The 17,736-nt window shown below is 43.1% G+C and overlaps 1 protein-coding gene across 1 annotated transcript in view; it reads left to right on the forward strand.

Annotated features, from left to right (window-relative positions):
• Nucleotides 1–17,736, forward strand: part of LOC311059872 (protocadherin-15-like) — a 240,989-nt gene that overhangs the window by 191,968 nt on the left and 31,285 nt on the right. The window contains exons 28-31 of the mRNA XM_084077970.1: nt 1,217–1,326; nt 2,160–2,300; nt 5,506–5,633; nt 16,948–17,178. Coding sequence (XP_083934096.1) covers nt 1,217–1,326; nt 2,160–2,300; nt 5,506–5,633; nt 16,948–17,178 — 610 coding nt within the window. The remainder of the gene's footprint in view (nt 1–1,216; nt 1,327–2,159; nt 2,301–5,505; nt 5,634–16,947; nt 17,179–17,736) is intronic.

Below are 17,736 nucleotides of genomic sequence, written 5' to 3' on the forward strand. Positions count from 1 at the left end.
TTCAGAGGGTCCAAGTCTTAATTAAGCGGGTTAGACCCCCTCAATCCCCCCTGTAATTTGAACCTTGTATAGTCCCTGTCTTCACTGCCATTCCCTACTGTTATTCTGGGAAGGGTGTAGACAACCAGCACTCTTATCACTCCAAATTCCACTCCCTGCTGAACAGGCATCCTGACTACCATAGGAGGTTACTAGTGCAACAATAGAGCCAAGCCTAAGGCACTGTGGAGAATTCTGGGTACAGGAGGTGTTGTTGAAAAATGCAAGTTGTTTTAACAACCCGCCCGCCCGCACAGACACACACGCATGCACGCACACGCGCGCCCACACACACACACACGCACACGCACACACACACACACACACACACACACACACACACACACACACACACACACACACACACACACACACACACACACACACACACACACGTATTACTGTATATACTCACCATGTGTCCCATTTATCATGTTATAATAACTTTGCCAGTCAGTAGCCCACGTTATAATGTCTAGCCAGCTGTGACCGTTGGCTTAATGGCTCAACTGGGTTTATTTAATGAGGTGAAATCTGTTGAAAATGTGAGGGTTGCCAGATTTGTGGGGAATCTGTCAGGGTTATGGGGTTTCCGAAGGACAAATGCAAAGCAGCAGTGACGAGCGAGGGCAAGGCGCACAGAAACTACATCCAGGCAGGAGTGATGTACAGTAGCAGACATTGCTGCGAGTGGCACATCTATTTTACTGAGCAAATACAAAGCCAACTCTGCAATGCTGAAAGATTGGTTTTATCGTTGACAATGATGTCTTTTATATGATCTTTCTTTATTGATTTAAGATTAGCGTGTAGAGCCACCTGTCATTTGACGTGGAGATAAGAGGCTTGGCAGATTTGAAGTCTGTGGGTAGCTTAATTCCGCTATTTGGCAAAGATTACTTATTGGAGCAGATGGAATATTTAGACAGGTTTCTCATTCTGACATTTCTAAAAGGGAAAAAAAAACTGTTCATTTTCACGAATTATTTCATGCTATAATGTATTGTCTATTTTCTAAGAAGCATAAAATAGCAACTCATTTGCCAAACTCTTTCTTTGTCCTGTCTTTGCTCTCTCTACACTGTAGTAATGAAGATAAAATGTCGCATCCTTAGTTTCTATTACTGTAACTAATTTATTGATTGATGTATTCGTTCATTCATTCATTCATTCACAGGTTCCCTCCAGTAAGTGAGCAGGCTCCAGTTGGAACAAAAGTAGGAGCCATTTTGGCTGCAGCTGTCAATCAAACTATCATCTACTCTATCGTCGACGGCAACGAGAGAGGTGACTATGCATTTTTATCCATTTTCTCCCATATATGACATGCGCAAAATATGGATGCCAGGTTGAAAGTGATTAAGGCTATTATGTAAACAAGGCAGCAAAATCGATTACTGGTGCCTGGCTATTTCCCATAGCCATCAATAGGAGAATACTTACAGAACACTAATTAGAAGCACTGTAAGTTACACATATTGCTTGGTTGTTAAATACTGTATTCATTCATGACCCAACTTCCTCCTGTGGAAACAAATCTAGATAATCACGCACAGCCAGTTAGTAACATTGATTTAGAAACTACATTATTTGACCTTTGCATGACCCAAACTTGCTGTTGATAGTCGCTTGATGACCGGAGACCTCACGGTGCATTATGGTCTGTTTTGACCTCTGCAATGACCACAACATAATTATTACAGTGCTTATATAATTGTAGACACTGTATGGCACAGAAAGCAATGAATTCTGACACTACAGAAAACAAGTCTGTTTCACCTATAGTTTCAGTTAATTAGTCGTTTCAGCACTTTTGCTGAATCTGTTGCTGAGTAAGTATTCTCCTGCCATTAGATTTTGAGAAGTTGCCCCGACTTCCCACCATGGTGAAGTTACGAAGGGGGAAGGGGGGCATTACAAATTAACAGCCAACTGTTAAAGGCTACTGTGGGAGTAAGGCTTGCCCAAACCCTCTTCATCTATCATAAAATATTATGGGCAGTGGAACTGTTCATAAAAGTCTAAAAGGTTTGTGTGTGTCTTGTACTTTCTCTCTCTCTCTCTCTCTCTCTCTCTCTCTCTCTCTCTCTCTCTCTCTCTCTCTCTCTCTCTCTGTCCAGGTGTGTTCAGATTGAACGAGACCACCGGAGTGATTTACACAGCCAAGCTGCTGGACTATGAGACCAACAGCAGCTATGTTTTGAAAGTGGAGGCTGACTCCATGGGAGTGGTGTCCTCCAACCTCCGTGCGCCCTCCAAGAGTAAGTCTGTGCATTGCATGTGTTTGTGTCAGAGAGAGTCTGAATGGCTCTTTCTCTCTTCTTCCACTTTCTTTCTTCCTGCGGTCTCTCTTTTCTTCTCCGATCTCTCTTGTCCGTCTGTCCTCCTTTCCTTCCTTACAAGTAGATTTGCTTTGTCTGAGCTTGAAGTCTGTATAGTCTACTCTATGGCGAGAGCGACTCGTCAAGGCTCCATCGGAAATTATAACTGAAGTGAATGTTTCTCTAATTAGTCTCTTCCTCTTCTTTCACATTGGGAAGAAATACATTCTACATCCCGTCTTCTTTCTCTGTTGGTTTGTTCCGGATTTATTTTCCTCTTCCACTTCCCTCTCTTTCTCGCTCGCTCTTTCCTTCGTTTCCGTCTTTTCTTCCTGTCACAACAGGCCCGCTTCCTTTCCTTTCATTTCATTTCCTTCGCCTCTCGGCGCCTCTGCTTTCTTCTTTAATTATGCTGTTCCCCACATGCTGCGTTCATTTAGGAGAGACTTTGGAATTTGAATTAGAGTTTTAAATGTGTGCACTTCCGCAGTGATTAAGAATGGCACAAAATGGATTCTTCTGTCTTCGCCAATTATCACGCCAAATGTTTTCAGCGTGAGTTTCAAGCACATCGCAAATCAATTTGACTTCAACAACATGTATTCACTCTTCAGTGATGAATTCCATTCTGAGAGGAAAACACTGAATGATAAGCAGTTGTTTGGCTCAGCTTGTTGTTCTGGCTTTTTCTTCTTGCATAACTTTTCAAAAACCAAGCTAATGTGTTGGTTTTTGATTCTATGAACAAACTTTATATTTAACTTAATTTAGTTAGAGTTTAGTTATTTGTTATGTACTCTACGTCATTGGTTCTCAAAATGGACCCCAGAGGTCCTTGGGGGGATTCCAGGGGGTCCCCAGCAAAATTAGTTAATAAAGCGTAATTTTAACCCCTTTATCCATTTATACTTGGTTATTCAAAAATAGATATACAGATATACAGATATACAAGCTCATAGCGTGCCACCGAGCGCCGCGCTATGAGCTTGTAAATCTGCTATTTTTGAAAAATCTTGAAAATGTGTGCAAATCTTTAAATATATATTTTTTTATGTCAAATCTTTGCTTCTGGGGGTCCCTGGCACAACATATAATCAGGTGGGGGTCCGCGGCCACATGCATGTCATTGTGGGGGTCCTTGGCTCAAGGGTTAGGGTTAGGTTAGTTTGAGAACCACTGCTCTACGTGACATGACACTTTTGAAGACAGTTACAACCACAGTCTTATAACTGTTGGCCACTGAGAGGAACTATTGTACGCCGCCAGTGAGGAGCCCCCACCGGGAGGAGGTGTCCTACTCCTGCCGTTCAACACCCCTCGCTGACAGGCGCTGCCCACAGCCATTAGGAGTCGCTAGCACAGTGATAAAGATCACCCTCCCTGCGTGGCATCCCTCCCCCGAACCACCGAACACGGTGGTTGTGTTTTTCTATAGACGAATCCACAGAGCTGCTGCCTGTAGCTGCTGTGTCGCGGTGCGGAGCGGCACCCGCTTGACACCGCAGTTATGATTGCCGTTCTGTGGATTTGTCTATAGACCAGGGGTAGGAAACCTTAGGCATGGCCGGGTGCCAACAATGGCACAGGGGCGGTGATCACTGGCGCAGTGGCATAAGTGTGAGAGAAAGGATTTACTTTTCAAATGACGTAGATTTTTTAAATGTAGTCAATTAAATCAAGTCCCCTCACGCCGGTATGCAAATTACATCCTGCACATAATTCCACATTTATTCTAATTCTGACTGGGTAGTGAGTCTGGGAGATAGGTGGGGTTATTGTCTAATCCTGATATTAAAGAAAATATTTCAGAAGAAGAAGAAAAAATAAAGGTTATGTATATGGACAATCAAAATCTGTTTGAAATATTTTATTTTGATGTGGTGTGTCTGGTGTCATAATTAAACTTAATGTTGGCACACTGACTATCAAGAAAATAAAAACATGGCACTTCATGTCAAAAATACCTCTGGTATAGACCCTCGGCCATGTGTCCACTGCAGTAGATTCCAAGCTCTAGACTCAGCGGTGGAGGGCAGATCCCTGTGCCACCTGAGCACCCCGCAGATGCTTTTAAAGATAATTTGAATTTGATGCTAAACAATGTCACAGTCACTTTTTAAAATAGTTTAAATGTGGGTGTAATTTGATCCATCTCCATGTTGTAGATGCAATATTCAATTCATTGTGAATAAAAGAAGCAGTTAGGCAAATGTTTATATACGGTATATCCATATTGTGTAGGCTTTGTTTAGCTATGACACATTTAGCCCTAATTTAGAAGGTACAGTTTTAGTGAATAGCACTATTGAATGGCCTTTACTGGATGCCATTATATTACTGGATGCAATTCAACTCGAGGCAAAATTGTACTGTAAAATCCTGAGAGTTACCCTTATGTGCACAGCCAGGAGTTGTATCAATAGCTGCCTTTTGCAATGTGCTGTTTAGACTTATTACGACGTTAGCCGTTGATAGTCTGGGGAAAGTACAGCTAACATTTGGACCAGAGATTTTCTCTCAAAGATTTGTACATGCACTTAATCAGAGAGCTAAGATGGCGTGGCCACCTGCTGTGCCTTGCAGCCTGGAATATTTAAGGGTTCAGTTGTCATGCTCATGGGGGTTCCTGCAGAGCTGATGCTCTATCCAGTACAACAACAGCCATGGTCCAGTAGTCTGCACACAGCTGGAGCACACTTTCCTCTTGTGCCTGATTTATATTTGGCTGTGCATCGTGTCGCGCACCGAAAATAGCAGATCTACAAACTCACAAGGCGTCGCACTGCGGCGCCTTGTGAGTTTGTAGAGCTGCCATTTTTGGTGCACAACACCGGCGTGCAACCAAGTATAAATTAGGCCTAAGTGTTTAATTTGAGACTTATTTGAGACACGAGTTGTTGCCAACAGCAGTAATGAACTAGATTAGAAGAATGTTGCCTAAAATGTGTTTTTCTGCTCGTTACAGAGCATCACCAAACATTCCTTAATTTTCTACATTTTGATTTCTGTGAGCAGTACACTGATGAGAAGTACACTGATGAGCATTCCAGTGCTATATTATTTTGTGTGTGCTTGTGCGTGCGCGCGCGTGTGTGTGTGTGTGTGTGTATGTGTGTTTGTGGGTGGGTGTTTCTGTCTCCCGCAGCCAACACAGCCAAGGTGGTGATCGATGTCCGCGATGAAAACGACCACCTACCAGTCTTCACCAAACCACTCTACTTAGGTGGAGTTGCAGAAGATGCCAAAACATTCACCTCAGTTCTGCAAGTACAGGTAACACAAATGTACACAAATGTACACACAAATGTACATTACTACTTGAGCTCCTTGTTCAAGGAAAACGTTTACAAATAAAAGGCATGCACATGCAAGCGATACTTACATGTACGTTCAAATACAAAACAAGAATGACAAGTCATAATAAAGCCGCATGCGGCAGGCTTTTTTGGCCCCAATCTTGTCAACAACACAACATTTAACTATAAAGAAATGAAGATGACAAAAGACAGCTAATGGTTGTCAGGTGATGGGCAATTAACACGTTGCAGAATGAATGAAAGATACAATCAGAGTGATGCACAGCGAGCCACACAGTATAGGCAAAATAATAATAGTATTCAAATAGTAGCTTTAAGGCTACTAATCATTTATAGAGTTCTCAACGGGCCTGAAAATGAAGGCTCGGCCCTAACTGGGCCCGACTGGGCCGGCCCGGGGCTCGGCCCGAACCCGACTATTGCCATCATGTTAGGCCCAAAACCCGAAAAAAAAGAAAAGAAGATTTTCGATTTTTTGTTTTATTAAATATTTGTAATATTATTATTCTGTTCTGAATATATATTTATCTATTATGAAGATGGCGCTGACGGCAGCGGACATTAACTTACACTGTGCTTACACTGTGCTGATTTAAATGAAGTTAAATCCTTATCTTGCTCACGCACCTCTGTGCAATGAGATGCATCGTCTGCATTTCTCTGCCTCTCTCGACCGAGTCTTTGTCTCCCCCCTCCCCCCCCCTGACTGTTTGAGACCGACTCGAGACTGTTGTTAACCTATTAGCTTAAGTTTACACGCGTTGGGTGAACACTTTTATAATACTGAACTAAACGCGGGTGGATTACATTGTATTGTGAAAATCAGAAAGCACCGTTTCTGCCACTTGTGTAACTTAACACAACACGACGGCATAGAGCACGCCGGTCAGTTATCGTAACTCACAAAAACACATTGAACAGCCTGTTATACCTTCAAATTAAAACCATCTGAAAACGTCAACAACGACACATGTGTAGTGTACTGCGTGTATGCACGTTCTCGTGCGTGGCTTGCTATATATGGAAAACTCGCTCCTGCGTTCTTCAATTGATTTCTGAACGAACCTGACCACTGAATGTACACTATTGTTGAAGGCTGGTGTACTGTAGACCGAAATTGCCGTGGGTTTTTGTATTAAAAGGGCCCTTGATATGGATGCATCATGCGGTAGGCAGTAGCCCTGAAACATGAATGTGAACCATGGCTACATATGCGGCAATGGATTACAAGAACGCTCGTCCCCAAACACACTCGCCCGGGTCTAATCCGGCGGCCTCTGTCCGCGAAATGAATGGGGGTGAGTGTGTTTTGGGGCGAGTGTTCTGTTTACCTCGCCCAGAATCGCTTTTTTTTTTACTCTCTCTCACATGGTTAATACATTTGATTTTGGGATGTACAATACATGAAAATTACGGGATTAATAACGCAACTTGCGTCGAGAACTAATGGAGAGTGGACATTACCGCGTTTGGCTAAAAACAGTTAGTAACATCATACAAGCATACAAGCTAACTATTAGCCAAATTCGCCTAGCGCTCAGACGAATCCACTGAGAGAGGCGTGTCTAGTCCCATAGCTTGGGAGGACGAGGGCGCCCGTTCAGAGTATGGGAAAGTATCCCATTGGCTTAAACGACAGCCAATCACGCAAAAAAAGTGTCGGATACATGTCGGAAATCTGTCGGGTCAGAGTCAGACTGAATATAGAGCCGCTATGCTTTTCAGCATGCGGCTAAAAAGTCTGCACACTGGATCATGCTCCTATGGATAATTTAACCATATGAACCCTAGCATCCCTACTCTGGACATGTCTTAATAGGCTATTATTTGGCGAAAATAGGCGAGCATTTGCCAAAAATAGCAGATAAAGAGCTTGTAGATTGGCTACTTGATGACAGTGAGATTTGATGTAGGAGGAATAAAGGGACCCCAGTCAACAAAGTATATAGGGTTGAAGTGGTTCATGTATTACCACCAAGGAGATGATTTCAGCATCTAGCTCGTCCTCAGAAAACAAAAGCGGTTAATGTGGGAATCAAATCAATTAGCTGTTTACTCTCCTTAAAGGGAGATGTTGATGTGCATTTCCCTTCATAGTCAGCTATATTTACCATGCATAATACTATGCTTAGTTGTTGTACTGACAGAAAATAAGTTCTGTCTATGCTGGCCTTTTTTTTATTCATGTTCCTACATGATGTATTCTCATGCAAGCTCTGGCCTTGCCTGCCATTATCATCATGGTTCAGTATTCTGAACATGGCAAACAAGGACAATGTCACAGCCGCCGTGCATAGCAGTTAAAGAGGGTGCTACTGTAGCTTTCACATTCATGGATTGTACCCCAGTGACATCACTGGAGTTTGCAGCACAACTTCGGTGGCCTTTCAGAGGAACACAGCAGACTGCTCTGTGTTACGGCTGTAAATGGAACGTCAGCCTTACAACAAATGTAGCAGTATGTGGATAATCGTCATGGTTTCCCTTCAAATATCCAGTGCAGTATGAAATCCAATCATAAAACTCTTATCATGGAAATATATTTTGTTTTTGTCACACCTTTTCTCAACCAATTTCCATTTTGGACAGGGAGGTTGGTGTTTCTCTGACATGAACTATTGTTAGTTTAAGTGTGTAGCAAGGTTTATTGTCGAGGACAGCAGGGAGTTGAGGAGTGATGATGAATGGTGTGGACAGACTGAAATGGCAGGCTGATTGGCAGGTAAGCAGGTTCGCAGGCGGGCGGGCCGGGCCAGGAATTATCCTGAACACAGTGGCAAAAACAGTCAGCAACAACCTTGGAACCAAAACACAAACGGCTAATAACTGAACTATGGAGGTCTGAAGCGTGTCACGGCCACTGAAGCTGAAACAACAAGTATGACTCCAAGAGCCAGGGTTAATATGCAGCAGAGGTGATGAGCTGATGAGCAGGTGTGTTGGCTGATGGAGGTGATGTGCTCGTTGAAGACAGGTGTGCACGATGCAGGTGAGCGAGTGGCAGGACAGGAACACACACACACACACACACACACACACACACACACACACACACACACACACACACACACACACACACACACACACACACACATACATAGAGACACACACATACAGACACACACCAACAAGGGGCACTGACTTAGAGGGAAACACAGAAACACAAGGGAAGATACTGGGGCACGGCCATGGCTGTGACATCTGGCTGTAAGCAAAAGGCAAGTTATCCAATCAGTATGACTGGTGCTAATGCATTATGCATGTATAATGCATAATGCTCATTTTCTCGTGAGAATGGGCTCTGCAGACAAAACACTGGAGTCCCTAGCCTAGCTATTCACTCTAACTGGGCCTAACTGGGCCTCCCTCTCCCTCCCCCTTCATGTCTTATAATTGGCTAGAAGCTTGGCATCTCTTGGCAATGCAGACTCATGTTAACGGAACTCACCTCATCTCAGCTACATTGTCAGTAGCATGGGAGGCAGGGATGTTAAGAAAATGGGTGTATTTCAATAATTGGTCATATAGTTCAGTGGTTCTCAAAAGATTACACGTCAAGGACCCCCAAATTGGTCGGTGGAAGGAAACCTTATACAGTATGTCCAAACATTACTGTTCAGGAAATGGGAAAAATAACCTGCGTTCAAATGGATATAGATATTTGGTAGGGCATGAATTTACGGAAAACATAAAAAGTTTAAATACAGATAAAAGGTTCCTGCGATATTTATTTGGCCGCGGACCCCCATCTGAAAAGTGTTTGTGCCATGGTCAACATTTGTCAAAATGTTTCGAAAATATAAAATCTACAATCTCACAGCGTGTGGCGATGCAATGCTTCATGAGCTTGTGTAATATCTTCTATTTTCAAATAGCCAAAAAATACAACAAGGCTTAACTGATTGAACTGTTCCTGATTTTGCTGGGGACCTCTGGAACCCCCTCAAGGGCACCTAGGGATCCCTGGACCTCACTTTGGGAACCACTGAAGTTGACCAATTAGAACTGTCACTCAAATTTGGGAGTAGTGACGTCACTGTTTTTGAGAGTAGGTTTGCTGTGAAAAACAGACTCAAATAGCTTCTCAAAAGATTATTTCCATTTCCACTGCACACAGTAATAATATTTTGGGGATCTACAGTACTGTACGAATTCTCCCAGAGTTCATATCGGTTCATGTGAGCGCTTTGGGTTTTGACTGCTTGTAGGCTGGTTTCTCCAAATGGAACTAATCCAAAATCCAGCAGATAATCAGATTAACTAGTCGGATTATCTCTCTCCCTCCCTCTTTTCTCTCTCACTCTCTCCACTGTCTCTGGTGGATTGATATTCACAAGTTTGACACACAGCAGCAGAATCAGTACAGCTGCCGCTAATAGGCTAAAAAGTTGGGCCTAATGAAAGCTGACAACCCACCAAAAGCACATTAGCTTTTATTTCATTTTATTTTCACCATTTATTATCAGTCTGTGCAACTTTGTTCTCCAAATAAAGTGGAATTGGCCAAGTGTGCCAGTTTACTACCCTCAAACCCTCAAAGAGGCCACTCTTTCTTAAAGCAGTTTTTTCTGCTCCGCTAGCGCGTGGTTTATTAAATTACAGGTCTGTCACAACACAAAATGTGTCTTGGGCTCATCTCTTCTAGCTTCTAAATGGTCCCCACCTGACCCAATAGTAATCTGTTTCAAAGAGCCCATTCTACACATGACCATTTGGCTTTTCTAGGTCCCCGGCTGAAAGATTGAAAGGTTAGAAGTTTCTGCATTATTAAATAACATAGTTAATTATGAGACAGGGGGGGACAGACAGACAGACAGACAGACAGACAGACAGACAGACAGACAGACAGACAGACAGACAGACAGACAGACAGACAGACAGACACACACACACACACACACACACACATAGACGGACGGACAGAGAGAAAGGACAGCTGCAGATTCAAACTAGCAATCCTATATTAAAATTGCCTAGAGGTGGGCACTCTGTTGCTCCAATCTGCACCAAACTTGACACAAACACTGTTCAGGGGTCTGCCATGATAATAGTCACACCAGGGGCCACATGTGACCCCCAGGGGCCACGTTAGGGTTCATGCGAATAGTCACACCATTGCTCTGATCAGATCGGCCTGACAATTGACAAAACTGCCACTGAGTTACCAGGAAGCCCCCTACCCCACCGCTTGCACCGATTGCACTTCTTTACTCCGTTTTGATATGTTACACAGTGTTTGAATATGGATTTGCCAATGATGAGACTAACTGTGGCTGGAGCTGGCTTACAGTAATCTACTCTGCTGTCAACTGAACTCTTTAAATAGTGAGAGCAGATAGCCAGCTGAGACACCAGCTCACTGAAGGGAGAGAACCTGAGGTATGGGTGTAAGGGGGGGGGGGGGGGGGGGGGGTGATGGCTAGACAGAATAAGTAATAGTCTGCTGGGTGACTGTTGCACTTGAAGGAATGCACCATAGCATGTTTTTTGAAAGTGAATTAGGTTGGCTTATGGATGGATGGACGGAAGGACGGCCGCACAGACAGACATGTAGACAAACAGGAACATACACATGCTCACAACAGGATGCGTTGTGAGCTTGTAGATCAGCTATTTTGGTGCATAACACAGAGGCACAACTAAGTATAATGCCTGCTTCAGGGTTGAGGTTAAAAATGCAAAAAATTAAAATAAATAAGGAAAAATAGCAATTATATAATTGCTTACAAGTATAGTAATACCATGTGTGTACGGGCATGCTCGCCAGTGGTGGAAGAAGTGCTCACATTCTTTACTTGAGTAAAAGTATCAATACCGCAATGTAGAAATACACTGTTACAAGTGAAAGTTCGGTATTCAAATTTACTTGAGTAAAAGTACAAAAGTATTGGCATCAAAATATACTTAAAGTAATCATTATGCAGAATGTCCCATTTCACAAGTTTTCAAATGTATAAAACTAGAGGCTTACCACTACGCAGCCCTCACACACTGAGTCATAGTGTTCAGAGTGCCCATTGTACCCATCTGGCTGTGTCCCTTTTATGCCCATACTGTATATGGAGATGTCTGTTTCTGTCTGTCTACCTGTGTCCCTTTTATGCCCATATAATATCTGTATCTGTCAGTCCATGTCCCTTTTATGCCCATACATTGAGGTTAGACAACACACTCCATATTTGGGCAGAGCTGCATTGGGTACTCCTTATGGTTCAGTCAGATAACTCACGAATAGATTGAACCAATATTTTATTATAGAATGAGAATACAAGTGTGGATATAATATTTTATCTTGGCATTCTGGCTCTGCTACATTTTTCTCCCTGCTCAGCACAATTAGACAACCATCATTAACCATTAAGAGCAGGGAGATAGATATACAACTAGAAAAGGTGCTCCTCGGAGCACAGGTCTCCGCCAGGTCAGGTTGGTTATTGTGGCCTCCTGGTGGCGCTATAATAGGAAAATATGTGAAAAGGGTGCCATTTCTTCTTAGACCTTTCAATCGTGCATTCATGATTTGAGGCATTTTGTTCCAAAAATGTGTTTTGCTGAATTAAATAAAGACCTGCTGGTGGCGCTATAACAGGTATTTCTTCCTCGGCCTAGGAGGAAAGTGCGTGTGAAATTTCACGGAAATTGCAAGCTGTTGATCACATGACTATAGAGATACTGTGTACCGATTTGCATGACGTTTGGATAAAATCTGTAGGAGTAAATGGGTTTTGCACAAATCGGCCTCCTGGTGGCGCTATAACAGGCCCATGTGAAAACCTTGGGGTAGAGGTTCTGTATTGGCATCCAGGCAGTGTGTGTGCACAGTTTGGCTGCGACCGGGCAAACGGTGCCGCAGATTAGCTGGTCACAGACGGACAGGACACACGGACGGACAGACAGGGGGTAAAACAAACTCTCGCCATGCCTTTCGGCCTGGCGGAGACAATAACAACCCCCCATGGGGAACAGAGCTAATAGCAGAGCCCACTCACTGGTGGTGCTGGGGTGGCTGTGGGAGCAAACAGCCGCATAACAACAAACGAGGCACACGTACAGTGGAAGGAACGCAGATTTAGGTGAGCTTAAATACCCTGCAGTGCATAACACTGTTTACACCCACATAGTAATGTGCATGTGTGTAACCTCTCGAGTATATTCTGCCTGAGCTAACCTCCAAGCTACGTATCATTTACGACTGTGTCAGAGTGACGTCAGAGGTCCGGCCCGTGCCGCCCGCCCGCCGGCCTGCCGCCCTCCCATTAGCCAATTTTAATATAGGATGTATCAACTCTATAAAAGTTGCATTTTGAGCAGGGGCGCAGCCCGCTCCTGCCAAGGCCCAGCCTATACTAGCGTTCTGGCTGCGCCACTGATGTGCACATGCTTGTAGATTGGCTACTTAGTATAGTATAGGGATGAAGTGTATGTTTTGTAATAATCAAAATTAACTAGTAACTAAAGTTTTCAAATAGTTGTAGTGGAGTAAAAGTACAATATTTGCCTCTGAGATGTAGTAGAGTAGAAGTAAAAGTATTGCAAAATTGTAAACTTTCCACCACTTATGCTCGCCCATGCTTGGCACGTCCATGCAATGCTTGTGCGCCTGCGTTTGTGTGCATTGTGAGTCGCCCATGCTTGGCACGTCCATGCAATGCTTGTGCGCCTGCGTTTGTGTGCATTGTGAGTTAGTGCGTCTGTCTACATGTTCCATGGCAGATAACAGAGCTATACAGACTGGATGGCAGCCTCTCATAATTGTGTTCTCTCTACACACATTGTCACATTCTCCAACTTTTTTTTGTTGCTGTCACTTTTCACAAATAATAGACCCAGACATAATTGGATCCTGTGTGTATTAATTTATTTTCATATTGAATTCCTTTCTTTATCTCATTCCTCACTTGTTTTGTTATTTCCTCTATCCTTGCTTCCTTTCCTTCTTTTCCTCCTTATTGACTTTATTCTCTGTTCTTCTTCTTCTTCACCTCCATTCATGTTTCATTTCCTTCCTTTTCCTATAACTTGATATGCCTCCATTCTAATATCCAAACCCTTGTGAACAGGGTCCATCTGAACAACTCAATTTAAAAGAGTTGCGTGCTAGGCAGTTGGGAAATAACAGTGAAGGTATGCAACCATCATTGCTTTTATGTTGTCTTATAAATCAATTATTTGCTGCAAGGTTTGTTTTGGGGGGGAGGAACACTTTAATCTTTCGGGAACGTTAACCGAGATTAAAGAGCTCTAAAGTGCTGTAGTCACATGCACTTTGTTTTCCGAAAAGTGCTATATAAATAGAGTCGTTCTTATTATCGAAGGCCCGGTGACAGGGGCTTTAATATTCACCGTGCTATTTGACAGATCCCACACTCCAACACTCGGAAGTGGCATTGCATGCCAAGTTATCTGCAGTCAAATGCTGTCAATTGACAGCACAAACTATGTTCTATTCATACTTACGCTATGTTGCGGTTGGTATTCCTGCGAAGACGGTGTGTATCGCTGCACGTATTGATGTACTGTTGAGAAGTTGTCCTAATCTTGTCAAACACCTTTAACAAGGCTGGGGCTGTCAAAGACCCAGATCTATAGCTGCTACATTTTACCTGTCTCCTTCCTTCCTTCCTTCCTTCCTTCCTTCCTTCCTTCCTTCCTTCCTTAATTCCTTCCTTCCTTCCCGCATTCTACTGTTCCTTCCTGCCTCCCTTCCTCCCTCCCTGCCCTGTCTCCATCTCCTCTGATATTGCTGTTGTTTGCGGCATGCAAGAACATATTACTTTTCCTCCTCTCTGTCGCAGTCTTTGCTCTTAATGTGCGGGGCGTCTCAGAGCTAGAGGTTTAGTCTATACTGCCAGCCCTTCTCGTAAAGAACTGGCATTGAATCAATGTCTCCCAGACTGTGTGTGCGCGCACGTGTGAGAGAGAGTGAGAGTGTGAAAGAGAATGAGGTAGACAACACAGGCTAGACAGTTAGACAGCCTGACAGACTGCATGAATAACCCATGTGCGGCTCAAAGCACCACTACGCCTCTTACTGCCGCCTCTGAGTACTACAACAAATAATGAGACAACCGAGACGTTTCTAACTCCTCTTCGGGGGTCAAACGTCCCAGAAAGCAAGTGACTTTGAATTTTTTTTTACGAGCCAACAGTGTGCTTTGTTCCCAATCCTCTGATGAAACTCAGTACATTTACCACTTACTGCTCTGTCAGTACTGCTCAGATCAAACAGGGTGCTGTGTTCCATTGACATGTAGCTGCTCAAACAAGTACAGTATGTAACTTACAAGTAAGTATCTAGTCTACAAACTGATAATTGAGTTTTTAGGGGAGGGATACTTTGTTACGATCCAGTCTAGGGGAAATGAAAGGACATAAAGTTGACAAGTGAATTGTTGCTTTATTATTGACCCTTGTTTTGCTTTCTTTTCGTTTTGAAATGAGGTTACAAAGGGATTTCAACACAGCATTTTACAAAGAATGCGATCGAGTTTTACATAACCGGAAAATAACCCCAGGCGCAAAGCAATAAATAGACAAAACAACCTAAACCTGTACTTACTTTTTAACCCTCCAACTATCCTAACCTACATCAAATAAAAAATACAATGGAAATCTAAAGTAATCTATCGGCTCTAATCTAAATAAGGCAAAAGGTTGGTTTACAAAAAGCTGGCGCTGGTGGTTCAAATAATACAGACAACAGGGTTGTGGTTGGAACTAAGTTAGCCTACATCAGAAAATAAGCCAAAATTCTTCAGTGTTCTGAAACTCACATTGCAACAGTCAAGATTGCTCTGTAGCAGGTTCACAAACTCAAAACATGGGGGCACATGTATAGTAGCCTGGCATTGGCCAGACTGATAACGTGGATTCACTCACCCGTTCCTCCTCCACGGTATCAGTCTGGACTTCGGCCCATAGGGAGCGAGTATGAGAAATCAGAAAATGATCGGGTCAATCAGTGACTGTGTTTCAACTTCAGTCCGTACAACAGTGAAAAGCTGTCTCTGATTGGCCCGATCATTTTCAGATTTCTCATACTCCCTATGGGCCAAAGTCTAGACTGATACCGTGGAGGAGGAACGTGTGAGTGAATCCACGTTATCAGTCTGGCCAATGCCAGGCTACGTGTATAGTACCAAGGGTCACCAAACTTTTAGTACCCCAATGCAACTCAGGACAGCATGTTACACCATGGACACATGTAACACATTGCCAACGCATACAGCGGCTGACAGCTCTTAAATAGTAGGATGCCTTCTTCCTGATTGGTCGAGCTTGATGGAAGGTCTCCTCCCAGCCAGGTCTCCTCCCACGCAGGACCTTAGCTGAATGAAGCAGTCAGTGGGACCACTAAGCAAAGCAATGTGCAATAAATAATTTAATAAATAGAACCCTTCTCATATACACAGATATGTAACACTATTCTACATTGAATAGTGTTACAGATGAAGCTTTTTTATTTCTTACATTTTTTACCTTTACGACTTTAGCCAATTATTTTGACCCTTTTTAGTCGTTATGCCAATATCTGTGGTTTGCCACTGCTGTTGTACCCTACTGGCTCACGTGTCAGGATGGAGCACCTCCGTCCTATTCTTCCTGTTAAACACCCCCCTCTGACCGGTGCCGCCCCAGCCCGTAGGAGTCACTAGTGCAGCGACCCTCCCCAAACACGGCCAGTTGACGCTATGAACCCCCAGTCTTCATGATGGTGCACTGGAATTGTACCCCTGCACCACCCGAGCAACCCTTTGTTGCTGAAGCACTTACTCACAGTTCTTCATTGTTTACTATAGAAGGGCGATTTGTGTGCATTCCGCCGTCCATGCGAAGTGCCTTGCTTCTTGTTGTGTGCTCAAATGTGTAAAAGCTTTTTGAGCGTAGTGTGTACACAAATAACAAGATGGTGGAGAAGCTGATTGATACTGTCTCTTATCTAAATTCCCACAGTGGGAATGTGAATTCCCAAAATGGGCCAAACGTTTGCCGTAGGGTATTTTGCACACTGCTGCCAATAGTTATCATGGGGAGGGAGACAATCAACCAGTGGTAGTAATGATGATGATGATGAGGATAATGATGATATCCTGTCATTATGAGCGGAACGATTAAACAAAATGAGAAGGGTGATGATAATGCCATTCTAATGACGATGCCACTGTTTACCCTCTGGGTTTCTCTCATTCTTTCACTCTCAATTGTACCTCTATCTATTTTTACAATGCATCCCTTTCTGTCTTTGCTGTCTATTTGTCATGTCTCACCAGGCACTGGACAAGGACACAGGGAACTACAGTTCCATGTTGTACCGACTCATCATCCGTCCCCCTGCCGGCAAAGACGGTAAGGACAGCAAAGACGGCTTTGTCATTGAGCCGTACAGCGGGGTGGTGAAGACCGCCATCATGTACCGCAACATGAGGAGGTCATATTTTCAGTTTGAGGTCGTCGCCACAGACAACTATGGGAAGGGAAACAGCAGCAAGGCGCAGATAGTGGTGAGTAAAGTAGATTGTAAGATGTGTGGGCTTGGATTTGAACCATTTTCCAGTGCAGTTAAAGTAGCTACACTGCACTTCATTTGTCTTTCTTCTTCGTATGACAAAGACAGAAAATAGCTGATCCATAATCCCACAATGCATTGCATTGTGCCTCATTTTGCTGTTTAAATTTTTTTTTTACAATGTTAAAACAATCTATCTTGTCAGGTAATTTAATCTTGTACCTGGGCTTAGCGTTCTTATTTCTCATACAAGTGATAAAACAATAGCATTTGACGTTATCTCAAAGCAATTCTAGCACTCTGCTCTAGTTCAATAGTGGCTTTTGGTTCAAGACATTTATAAAGCTGAACTGGAAACAAGTGGAATTGATTTTCTTCTTTTTTCTTTTTTTCACTCGATAGGGGAAAAATAAGACTCAAGACCACAATAAACAATGTGTTTGGGTATATTTCGCAGTGTATCACAACACTTTATTTATTTTTTGTTTAGTTTTTTAATAGAGTTTTAGTTTTTCCTTTTTGTTATATGAATTAAAATTCCTTATAAACATTT

This window comes from Gymnoscopelus microlampas (genome assembly GCF_963454915.1).
Source record: "Gymnoscopelus microlampas genome assembly, chromosome: 14".
Taxonomy (NCBI): domain Eukaryota; kingdom Metazoa; phylum Chordata; class Actinopteri; order Myctophiformes; family Myctophidae; genus Gymnoscopelus; species Gymnoscopelus microlampas.